Source organism: Coffea arabica, chromosome 8e, assembly GCF_036785885.1.
Source record: "Coffea arabica cultivar ET-39 chromosome 8e, Coffea Arabica ET-39 HiFi, whole genome shotgun sequence".
Classification (NCBI taxonomy): Eukaryota; Viridiplantae; Streptophyta; class Magnoliopsida; order Gentianales; family Rubiaceae; genus Coffea; species Coffea arabica.
In genome coordinates this window covers 1,773,685-1,786,238 of record NC_092324.1, presented here as the reverse complement: position 1 = coordinate 1,786,238, position 12,554 = coordinate 1,773,685, and the positions used below count along the sequence as shown (strand labels likewise).

General features: G+C 38.4%; 2 protein-coding genes across 4 annotated transcripts; one reads left to right on the top strand and one right to left on the bottom strand.

The window, feature by feature from the left end:
• Positions 1-23: 23 nt before the first annotated feature.
• Positions 24-3,584, top strand: LOC113703455 (transcription factor SCREAM2). Of its 2 annotated transcripts, XM_027224823.2 has the most exons (4): positions 26-1,256; positions 1,456-1,683; positions 2,452-2,622; positions 3,270-3,584. In XM_027224823.2, exons 1-4 carry the CDS (start codon positions 90-92, stop codon positions 3,351-3,353), a joined length of 1,650 nt encoding a protein of 549 aa, XP_027080624.1. In that variant the 5' UTR covers positions 26-89; the 3' UTR covers positions 3,354-3,584. The 2 variants fall into 2 exon arrangements, with proteins under 2 accessions (XP_071918328.1, XP_027080624.1); XM_072062227.1 differs by lacking the exon at positions 3,270-3,584 and having other exon boundaries at positions 24-1,256; positions 2,438-2,595.
• A 72-nt stretch (positions 3,585-3,656) lies between these two features.
• On the bottom strand, positions 3,657-12,233 carry LOC113703454 (protein TORMOZ EMBRYO DEFECTIVE-like). 2 transcript variants are annotated; one of them, XM_027224822.2, is made up of 14 exons: positions 11,800-12,233; positions 11,335-11,517; positions 10,587-10,736; positions 10,019-10,236; positions 9,276-9,561; positions 8,376-8,510; positions 7,837-7,955; positions 7,199-7,355; positions 6,786-7,032; positions 6,621-6,697; positions 5,510-5,629; positions 4,993-5,123; positions 4,745-4,919; positions 3,657-4,450 (listed from the first exon to the last, which is right to left on the bottom strand). In XM_027224822.2, exons 1-14 carry the CDS (start codon positions 12,103-12,105, stop codon positions 4,103-4,105), a joined length of 2,652 nt encoding a protein of 883 aa, XP_027080623.1. In that variant the 5' UTR covers positions 12,106-12,233; the 3' UTR covers positions 3,657-4,102. The 2 variants fall into 2 exon arrangements, with proteins under 2 accessions (XP_027080623.1, XP_071918327.1); XM_072062226.1 differs by having other exon boundaries at positions 10,587-10,722; positions 11,800-11,940.
• Positions 12,234-12,554: the final 321 nt, after the last annotated feature.

Genomic DNA, 12,554 nt, shown 5'->3' with positions numbered 1-12,554 from the left:
GATATAAAACGAGTTTAGGAAAACGAATCAAATGGAGAGTTGTGGCCAAAAATAGACAGATAGAGATAAAACTCCCAGCGGCGGTGGTGATGGTGTCCACATCTTACTCCCCACTCAGCCCTCAACCCTTCAACCTTTGCTCTCCGGTCTCTTTCCCTGCTTCCTCAATTACAGCAGAAATGCTTCCAAGCTCCAATGCCACCGCCAACACCAACTCTGCCCTCTGGACCCAACAACCTGAAGAAGCCGAAGCTGCTTCTTCACTTTCATGGTCCGCCCCCCCAAGAATTGCAGCTGCTGCTGCAGCACAAGAAGAGACATGCAAAGCCCACCAAGAAATCAACGCCATCGCAGCCGCAACCGCAGCCTCTACCTTGTCCAAATCCATGCTTGGAACCGACTGGTTCATCAACAGTGCCCAAGATTTCAAGCCCACTCTCTCCAACGACATGGCATTTCCCTCGAATCCATCCTTTGAAACCACTACCCATTACCAAAATTTATACTCTCAGCCCTCCTCCTCCTCCTCCTCATTTTTTCCTCCGAATTCTTACTTTTCCTCCCTTTTCAGCTTGATTTCCAGCGACCCTGTTGAGCAAAATGGCTTATTGGATAATAATAGTACTAATTTCTTCTTGCCCAGCGATAACCCCTATTGCTCCGATTCCAGTTCCTCTGTTTTGTTGGGCAATCCGGAGTCGAATTTACCTGCCCTTGGTCTCGAGGGCCTGCAGGGTTTTGTTGGGAACGGGGTTTTGTTTCCTGACAAGTTTAATTATGTGGGTTTGAGGCCGCTGGAGGTTTTACCGTTAGGTGGGGTGGAGCAGCAGCCGCTGCCCCACCCGCCCACTCTCTTTCAGAAAAGAGCTGCTTTAAGGAACAACTATTTGGCTGCTGATGCTGAAAAAGGTCTCATGTTGGAGGGAGATGATGGGGTGAAATCAGAGAAGAAGAATGAGAGAAACAAAAGGAATGATGGTGAAGGGGAGCTGGAGGATGTTGATGATATTTCCTGTCTGAATTATGATTCCGACGAGCTTAATCTGAACAGTAATGTGGATCGAGGGACTAATGAAAGTAATGATGGCGCTGGTGATAACTGGAATGTGGGTGACGTCAATGCTGTTACTAATGGAGATGAAAAAGGCAAGAAGAAAGGGCCTCCGGCCAAAAATTTGATGGCTGAGAGGCGCCGCAGGAAGAAGCTCAATGATAGGCTCTATATGCTTAGGTCCATTGTCCCCAAAATCAGCAAGGTACATTTCCATTTTTCTGTTGAACTGTGGAATGTGAAGAACTCAATTGTTTGTTCAGTTTGGAATTGTTGAATCTGAGATTTACAGTTTCATATGGGATTTGATCATCTATGTCCAACATGGCTAATTAATCCCTTAGCTTTTAGGTTGCTATGGCTTATGGCTTAATCTGATCAAAATGTTATTATTGTTTTGAAAGATGGATAGGGCTTCAATACTTGGGGATTCCATTGAGTACTTGAAAGAACTTTTGCAACGCATCAATGATCTGCATCATGAACTTGAGGCTACTCCATCAGGATCTTTGCTCGAGCAAACATCAAGTTTTCATCCTCTAACACCTACCTTGCCTACTTTACCATGTTGCGTCAAGGAAGAATTGAATTCAAGCTCATTGCCAAGTCCCAAAAACAACCAACCTGCACGGGTAAATATTCAACATGACTTTCTGCTGGATGCATGTGACAGAAAGATTAAATAATGTGTTTAATATGATCCTTATTGTTGTGCTTTGAACTCTAACGTCGGTTCTGAGAATTCTGAAATAATATGTTTTATTTAATTTTATCAATTCCATTAAGCTTTCCACTGTTAATAGTTATGTTTTTGAACCAATCACCCTCTGTTGGTAGCATTGGCTTGAGTGTTATGCAGAACAACTTCCTACATAATAGAGAACAATAGGGTGTGAGTGCAGAGGGTGGATTGCTAATATATATTGTGTTAGTTTCATTGTGCTTGCTCTACCTATATGTTTGTCCAGATTGAAACGGCTTAAGCATCATCCCTGGGCTAGTGCTTGTTTTACAGGCTGTTTCCAAAACTTTAGGTACAAAACAGAACAGTTCATGTGCTTTAACAGTTTGTGGTCCAATAAAAGAGTAATTTGTCACTTTCATGTATCAAACAGAGGCTGGAAATTTTCAGAAGAAGATCGATGTGGACTCTGTCTGTTGCAATTTTTAAGACTCATATTTGGCTTGCTTTTTCTGATTGTTGGAAAATTATGTCATAATAGAGCTCAGTAATCCAAAGACTACTAACCCTCTCACCATGGTAGGCTAACTTAGGCAGTTGCAATTTCAGAATTTTTATTGTTAAGAAACTGTTTGTTATACTTTTATTGCCAGTTGTTCTTCTTTTGCTGTTTCTGAAATCCTGGTCTACTAAAATTTTTGTAGTTCTTAATTTATAGGTGGAGGTGAGGTTAAGGGAAGGGAGGGCTGTCAATATACACATGTTCTGTGCACGCAGACCAGGTCTTTTACTCTCCACCATTAGCGCCCTGGACAATCTTGGCTTGGATATTCAGCAAGCAGTTATCAGCTGTTTCAACGGATTCGCTTTGGATGTATTTCGGGCTGAGGTGTGGTCCTGCTTTATCGTTCTTATTCTTATTACCTATTTTGTTTTGATAACATTAGGTATACTTGGTACGGTTCTATGTAAGAAGTTAATACCATCCTAAAAGCATCATTTATCTTTAAAAAGTTTTCATCTGGCTTCATTGTTCCAGATCCGGTTCTGTTTGTGGTTATTCTTAGTTAATTTATCGGGTTGATGCTCATCTCTGGCTTTCTTTCTTCAAACACTTGCATTTAAGCTTTCCAAAATACAATTGCTTCCTTGATCTGTTCATGCTCATTCTTTGGTTTCTTTTCAACATGTACTTTTAAAACTGCCAAAGCGTTGGTGATAAAAGAACCATGTATAGATAAAATGTTATACAAAGAACATGTTAGTTATTGTCATGAATCATCAAAAGGAATAGTAAGAAGTCAGACCACTTGTGTGCTTCAGGAGTCGAGAGTTTCATGGATGCACAATAAACATCCAATTGATCCCTTACTTCGAGCATTGTTACGCAGAACTTGCCATAATGTGCTATTAAGATCACTCTTTAGAAATGAGCTGTTACAGCTACAATTGTGGTAGAATGGCATTTGATGATCTGGCTTTGAGATGTTTTTCTCTGTCCTGGACTTAAAGACAAATTTGTTTGATTTTCAACAGCAATGCAGGGAAGGCCAGGACATTTTGCCTGAACAAGTTAAAGCAGTTCTTCTGGACTCCGCTGGGTATCATGGCGTCATGTAATGTTAAGCCAGCAGCTCAAGAGTACTGGTTGCTCGTTGCTGTTTAATGACTGGCTGGTTTCTGATCAACCTGAATTACCATCATTTTGGTTTTACTAATTTGTGATAAGTTCCCTAATGCCTGACGCAGTCAATGCATATTGTAGGTGCAAATCTTGTAGTTACTTGATTATGAGCATTCCGTCACTCGGTTATGTGCTGGTTGATGAATGAAGTTTCCTGATACATCAAAGTCAGTGCATTTATTGGCCTCCATATAGATCCATTAACAGATTTGCCAAACTCCAATAGAAAACAGACCCAATTTTCAAAATACTTATTTACTGAGATTAACGTTGATTTCGTAGCTTGCTACATGACGAGAAACCTAGAACGTCTATTAATGGGTACAAGGGAAGAGACGATTGAAAAAGGGACCGCTATAATTTAGACAAGAATCTTGCACTTCATCATCAAATGCTACAGATTACACCATAGACGCATCAGGCAAAGCACTCTCTTGGCATCTGTGTTGGGATATCTCAGACCACTCTCTGATGCCAGATGTAAGGGCACGGGCACTGTATTGCCAAAGAACTCATCGGAACCAACTGCAACAAACATGATTGGCAATTTTCGCTCCCCAGTTAATGGATCCCCAGCCAATTCTCAACTCCTGTCTTCCATGAACTATCACTCACAAATGTATGCAGCCAGAGCATCAGATGCTAAATCATGAATACTTCAAAAGCATTTGACATTTGCTGTGTACTATGCCGGTGATGGTATGGATGAGTCACCCCTGTCAGTCAGTCCCCTCAGTTTCTTGTATGCCACATCTCTAGATTTGCGTGACTTTCTCCTCTTCAAAGAGGCCTTCTCTTCTAGCTTTTCATGTTCTTGTCCTTCGACCTTATACCTAGCCTGCTCTTCATCATTCCTGGAATATTCCATATCTTTCTCCCTTGCATCTCTAACATTTGTCTCTGGTTCAATAACAGACATTCCTGTCAGAGTGTAGTCCAAAAGGAATGTGCTTCTTTGCAACCTATCAATCCTACTGAAGTGCCTCTGAGAATATGGGATTAGTCCTTCAAGCAATTCTCCAATGCCTCTTATCTGAAATAATTTCACACAGACGCTCCATTACTTTGCATTTTCCATAAATTTCAATAATGCTCAATTTCACGTAAATAGAGATGATTTTATTTCCTTTTCTAGTGGGGGAGTAAAAACAAGAGCCCATTTAGAGAGCAAGTCTTTGAAGCCCTCAAAAACATCTCATCAAGTAACAAGGAACGTCCAAGTGACTTTAAATTACTTTCCAATCCTCTATGACGCAAAACCAGCATTAGATCTCCGCTACAATTTCATGAGAGTTGCAGTGGGGAGCATAAAGCATGGAGCACCTACCTCTGCAATGTCTGTTGGTGAAAGGATACTGAATATCTTGAAGAGCACAAATTGGGCAACATGACAGAGCTTTGGCTTTGTATTCCATTCTCGAACATATTCCAAAAGCTGAGCGAATTCTTCCTTGTTAAGACATCGGAGAGCTTTCTCAATCTGAACATCTGCACTTCCCTTCCTGCAGAAAATCAAAATTATAGACGATGGGAGAATAATTACGACACAACTGTAGGGGAAAAATTAAAAATTACCTGTAGATCTCCCCAAATAATTCAAAGAGTTTATGAGGTCTGCGCAGCTCAAATGCAAGTTGGATTGCTCTGATATAATCAGCATCCATTACTGCATTCTCAAGGTCTTGTCCTCTCAAAACACCTTCCTCCTACATCAAAAATATAATGATGCTGTAACCTAGATTGGTTCATGTAACAGAATGCCACTAAGGCAAGCCAAAATCGAAAAAAAAAAAAGATAAATGAGTTCCAAATCACTATTAGAACTAAAGAAGACAAAATAATGTTTCCAAGCCAAAAAGCCAAATAAATGCCATCCAACTATCTTCCGCTCCACGCCTCCCTCTCACTCTCTGCCCATCCCAAGTAATTCCCAGAGTTTAGCACAAGTATCCATGCATACTATCACGAAGCATAAAAATGATGCAATGTAAGAACCCTAAACATAATGCAGCTTCAATTCAGTAAGTAAACCAAAATCTAGTGGTTCATATCAGTTTCAGAAAATAAAGCACCAGACAGAAAGATGCCTTACCTCTTTACGGAAGGCTTCTTCTTTATCAGCAGATGTCGAGTCATGCCACAAGTTGATTACTGCATCACTGCCTCCAGTAGCAAGCATTTCAGTTTTCTTCCCAATGGCCAGAGCCCATATCTGCAGACCAAAGTTATTGAGCAAACAAGGAATATAAATAACCTGATCTGGAAAAAATGTAACAAGACACGTGGTCACAAAGTGATAGACTCTAGATATAATAATTCTGAACCACATTTTGTCTCGCTTATTTTATTGCCACTAGTTCTTGACAAGAAAACTACTCGGTACACTTAAAATTTGAAGAAGAAGAATATGCAAGTAGTTAACATTATCTTTTAACAAGCACAGAACCAAATGTCCAAAGAAAGTCATGCCCACAGTCCCAGCACACATGCACATCCACTGTACAGTCAATCAAGCCATGATTACCCCCGGTGTGCTTGTAATGCCCAGGGCTCCACTAAGCTAGTTACCGGTACTACATGGCAACCCATACAATACAACTGAGAGTTACCCCAAAACTATAAATCCAAGATTGCACGAAAAATGCTGACAAGGGGGAACAGCCTTGTTTATGATTACCACCTCTGAAGAATTTAACCAATAAGGGTATACATAATGAAATCTTTTCAAGATGAAAAGTTCTACAGACCACATTGGCTGCAGATTCATGGAGTTGTAGCCAGCAAAGTGTCCAAAAGTTCAACTATACACACTTCCCACACCTCTAACAAAGCAAGATTAGTCAAGAAACACTGAACTCGTCATTTCTTTTTCTGTCATTAGCTTACGTTGTCTCAAAAGCGACAGTCTGCATCACCTCAGGTGCTTAAATAGCCAAAAGAAGAGGAAGCAGCAGCTTCAGAAACTATAGACAAAAAAAATTGTGCTTTCTATTTAGAAAAGGATGCCAAATTTAGTTAACATTGCATACTTCACAAGCTGCTCAATTAAGGTGCATTGAAGCATATCAAACAGCCATGACAGGCAAATAAAAGTCTCTGATTCTGAATATGCATAGACCCAGGTGGAAATAGTAGAAAGAAACCAAAAAGAAAGTACTTCAATAGATGTAATTGCTTATGCAAACAGTATGTCAGAAAATAACCTTGTCATCATGTTGATCATAAGTCGCTATGCATTCATTTGTATTAACAGTCCACAGCTTCACCAAACCATCAGCACCTATTCAATGCAGCAATATTTTCCAGTTTTTAGTATGTATGCATTAATATGGAATGAAAAGTGTTAGGACATCATCCATAAAAGTTACCACAAGAGACAAACTGAGTCCCACGAGTGACAAATGACGCTCTGATTACACTTGATGTATGCCCTTCAAATGTTTTCAAACATGAACCATCAGATATAGCCCATATTTTGATTGTTTTATCTCCAGAAGCTGTTATAACACACTGATCCACAGGAGAAAATTCCACAGACCAAATTCCCCTTTTATGCCCTCTAAGTACCACTACAGATACTAGATCTGGAAGCCTCCATATACAAGCAGTTCGATCCTGACCATATAGAGAGAATGAGAAATGATTAAAATTGATAAGAAGCCGATCAGTCCCATGATATGAACTGTTTTTTCTAAGATTACACCTTCTCTCATAGATGCCACAACTTCAAAATCCTGAAAACAGACATTAGTTGTGGAACTAAGTATTGCAACTTACAAACCTGGGAGCCACTACAAACAAGACTATCATTTGGGGCAACTGCAAGTGAGTTTATGTCCTTATCATGGGCTGCCACAACTGCTTTTGCTTTCAAATTAGGAACATCTTCAGCACCATCTGGGAGTCCATCTAAACTCCAAACCTTCAGTGTACGGTCGCTGAACGTGACCACCATGAAAGTTTTGTAAAAGCAGACAACATAGTAAACATATCAAAGAAATGAAGGTAAAGACATCAAGTTCAGAACGTCAATGAAACAACAAAGTTGCTGATTGTTATGACATAGAATTATGGATCTGCATTCAATAAAAACATCATTTCTTCTCCCAAAATAATCAGTAATAAGACAAGCATCAAAAGAGATGCAATGCAAAATGATCAGCAATAACCACTACCAGAAGATTACCCAAATTAAAAAAAAAAAAAGGTGCATGAACTACATGATGTATTCTACTGTCCATATTTGCAAATAAGCAGCAATAGAGCAAAAGCTTCATCGCCACCAATTGGCCAATATACAAACTCCCCAAGCCCCATGGAAAACGGATGAGGCCCACTTAAAGAAGGAAAATAAATACCTACCAAGGTAAATGTATACGAGACGAATTCTACTCTATATATGCCCAGATAATAACGTACCTACTACCGCTGACAAAAAAGTTCTGATGTTTTCTAGAAAATGCAATGGCACCAACTGCTCCCATGTGACCTATGCCAACTCCAATGCAACATTTACTTTCAGCATCCCACACTCTGACCTATCAAAGCAATGGTATAAAATTTGTAACATACAATAACCAGCCATTATACAAATATATGCACCGGAAACAAAAATCATAGAAAAATCCCACTGTAAATCAATATTTTCTATTTTTTTGCTTCTTCCTGAGTCTTTCTTTCTCTTAAGTGGAAACTCCTATAATCTAAGAACAAACAGGGACACAAAGTCAACTAGCATCCTAAAATGGACAAATACAAATGGCCCAAGAATATATCACTAGCGAAAATTTAATATGAAATAATACGTGGCTGCACACCATCCTCACTAGCCTCAAACAAAATGCACAGACAAAGCACCCCAAAACCAAAAAATAAAAAAGCAGCAAAACAAAGAAAATGAAAACTTAAGGAAGACGATGAAAAGCTAATCCTACAGAGGAAATGGATCAAAATCTTACACTGTTGTCCTTGCTTCCTGTCACAACAAGTGTTCTGCCAGTACCCAACACACAGGTATCAAGACACAAAACAATATCAGTGTGACCAGCCAACACATAGGCACATGACATTGATGTAAGGTCATACACCCGCACCTGTACATAACAACACATAACATTAGGATGGCAATGTTAGATCATTCTAACAAAGTAAATCCCCTAGCATTTCAATAATTAGTCAAGAACATGCATTACGTGAACAAAAAAAATCAAATGACTCCATTAAACTAAGAAAGTTATGCACCAATTTTCCTTATGACATGTTTCTTTCCAGACACCACTGCACGCAACAGAAGCAGAATAATAAAGTATAAGTGAATCATACCAAACACACTAAGGTACATTTCCAGCCTTGAATTTTGAAAGGAAATAATAGAGGCACATTTTCTTAACTAAGCGTGTAATAGAGTAGAACAAAAGAACCCAGCTCAAATGCTGATTAGGATGTCCTTTACAAGATTTAATCAAGCTCTGCATAAAGCAGCGAAACACAAAACGCCCTCACTACCTTGTTTTTCCATTAAGACTATTAAGTACCTTGCAGCTAACCAATCTTTCTAGTGTTTGTAGATTCTTAGTCAAGACACTAGCATTATTGATGATTCATGTGAATCAGTAGAAACACATTAAAGCATATACTAACCCAATTACAAACCCTAAAAACTCCTAGCATAATAATGATCCATAAGGAAAGAAATTCAGAATGCCAACAATGCCTCCTAGGTAAATTGATAGACCAGCATTACAGTAGAAAAGTTAACATCTTGAAAAATAGTTAACATCAGATGGGTCAGAACAATTAAAATTATACAAACATGTACCAGGCACTTTAAGGCCCTGCAAGAATTACAGAAAACTTACGTGTTCAACGCTTGTAGAGACAGCCAGAAATTGTTCTTCCTCACCCAAAAACTTCATATCTGCAATCTCTTCATTATACCCTATGAGGCGCTTGCTAAGGATTAATTTCAAACTGCCTTCAGAGTCTTCCACTGGGGTATAGAGGAGAAATTGCTGGTCAGCCGTAACACATATCAAGCCCTGATCTGAGGGCAACATCATAGCAGATATGAAGCCTCTTTTCACCTCATCCTTGTCCAAGCTCACAACAACATCAGAGGATTTTTGCTCAAAGAGGCAAACTGCACTGTTTTCAAAACAATTTATTCAAAAAGAAAAAAAAGAATTAAACCAATATACTTTATCGAGAAAATACTGCAAAAAACAGTGTCCAAATTACAGATGCACTGATATACACAACTGCCAACTAAATTCAGCCAGTGGGCCCATGCAAAAAACGCATTCCTATCCAACATGCACACAACATTTAAAAACAGAAAAATACGTCCAAGTATGGATATGCATAAGTTACTTATATACACATACAATATATGCCTATCACATCCAAATGGGTGTATTAGGAAAACTAAAGTATTAAAATTCACAATTATCAAAAAGTGAACGTTGCTTTTGGAGTCCAAAAGCATCTAAAGTATAAAAATATTTGGTGCTACATCTGAAGAAACATAACGTTAATATAGGGAAAAAGAACAAAAGAGAGAGTAGTCTCAGGTATATACAGTTAAAGAGAATCCATGACGCACCCTTTAGAATTCCATATCCGTACAATACCACGTTCTCCGACAGTAATAAATTGTATTGATGGTGAGCCATCTTTTTCCTTCAAACGTTTTTGTATAAGTGAAGCCAAACATTTAGCCAAAGTGGACTCAGAGCCAATGGCACAAACTGCTTCTAGTGCCTCATACGTAGGGACAGTAACTTTACAGCTAAAGTCACTCAAATTCCACAAATTTACAACCTGAAATTTTTATCTCAACATCAGCCAGTCACTTTGAAATATTATACTTGACACAAAAAACTAAAGTTATTGCTGAAGGAGATCCAAACATTTAAACTATACAAGGTTCTTTGCATTAACTAAAGAAGGCATTTGCTATCAAACCAATAGATACTTTGCCAACTAATCTCCACAGACTCAATACTCTAAAATTAACTGGTTAGCTCACTAAAGCTTTTAAAAAATTCAGATACTCATTCATATGCTGACCATGATTTTTATGGAACTGTAATGATCAGAATCCTTTTGGTTTGCTTTTTATTTCAATTTCAAATTGGCTTTTATTTTTCATATAGTGATATATGACATGCCTTGTCTCTTCCTGCGCTGATCAAGGTCTGCCCATCTTCAGAAAAATCCAACGATGTCACAGCCGATTGATGTTTTTCAAGTGTTGTAACACACTTCTTAGTTCTTAGATCCCAAATTCTGATGGTAGTGTCATCGCTGCCAGAGAAAAGCTATTAACAAGAAACCGTGAGCATAAAATATCAGAAAGTGCAACAAGTAAAAGTTAGCTTAATGTAAGAAACGGGCCTCTTAGCACAAGACCAAAAATCAGTTTCCAGAATTGGAGATAATAACAAACTGCATATTAAAACAAAAACTAAAGATTCAATTTCAAATGCTAATTCTGGCTTCAAAAGAATTGAACTTTACTTGATCTCATTTTCCATCCTAGCAAAATAGTGCCAATATAAGCAAAACTCAAAATGCATTCAATAAATAGTTTCAACTTATTTCCCCATGATTTTTATCTCGTATTCTCTCTTTTATCAGAAAAATTTCCATAAAGACCATCTCAATTTTTAACAAGAACGAATGAGCCATGAGGAAACACATGCAAATGAACACTCCACCAATCAAAATATAACCATGAAAATAAAGTTATGATATAAAACCTTAAAAACTCAACATGTATTGACACAATCTCTCGTTTCTAGTAATCTTTTCAACCATTCTCATCTACCTTTTATTTTTTCTATTTTCTTTTAAGTTACAATAAAAATGAAAGGAGGCGATTGACAGGAGACATCTTGGGCTAAAAGTAAAACTTACCAGTAGTCTATTGGGGTCACGATGGAACATAATGCAAGTAACAACACCCTTGTGACCTTTGAAATAATGAGTGCAGAAGCCACCATCAACGTCCCACACTAGCACTTTCCTATCAGCCCCCGCTGTTGCCAGCAGTCCACCTGACCCATGACAAGCCATTCCCATAATTGGCCCTTCATGCCCCTATATACAAAACAAAAATACTCAATTGAGCGGCTCAAATTGTGCAACAACATTAATCTACGGGAAAATCCCAATTATTTCCGAAAGAATTTATGAAAACCAAATGGTCATAAATTTCCTCTAAAGTCAACTTATTTCAGTCACTTTAGCTTACTACACTAAAAGACCAGGATCCAGGCAACAACCCATGAAAAGAAATGAACTTTTCTATTCTGGAAAGAATAAAAGTCACGTAAAAACACCGAAACCTTTTAGCCGAGAAAGCTGAATTTAGAATTTTACCTTCCAAGAACGGATGCATTTGAGAGAAGAAAGATCCCAAATCCTAATTTGGCGACTATGGCTAGCGGAAAATAGGAAACTATTGTTACTAACAGGGCTGAGACAGAGGGCGGTGACAGGTTCAGAATCTCCTTCAATTGTTGATTTAATTGAGGCATTGGAGGAATCAACGATTTTGATGGTGTCGTCGCAGGCGCAGACGATAAAAGAGCCGTCGGAGGAGACGGCGTAAGGGCCGCCGGTGTAGAATTGCTGCAAAGATTGGTGGCACCGGTAGTTCTTCTTCAGGGAGACCGAAGAAGCCATGGGAAAGAGAGCAAAATGTGAGCTGGAGGCTTTGTTCTGGGTTTAGGGTTTTAGGGGCTTTTGCAAAACTTGTACTGTACAACTTGGCTTTAACCCCGTTATGAATTAGCGAGCAGCTGTCAAATTGGCGGGTTTTCCTTCATCTCTTTCTTTTATTTCCCTTTCGTTCTTGCTTTTCCCTATTCTTTCCCTTAATCTCTTTCTTTGACCTTCTTGCCAAGTTTTCTTCTGTCTTTTTATTTTGTAGTAAATAGTTTTTTGTTTGGATTGCATTTTTTGAAGTGTTTAGAAAAAATTAATATTATTGCATTTTTTGAAGTGTTTAGAAAAATTAATATTATTGCAGCACTTTTGTAGGATAAAATATATATGAAATAAAAAGATAATTAAAAAATATATTATACAATCTAAACAAGGCTTTAGGGGCAGTAGGGCTTGATGTTGCAAGG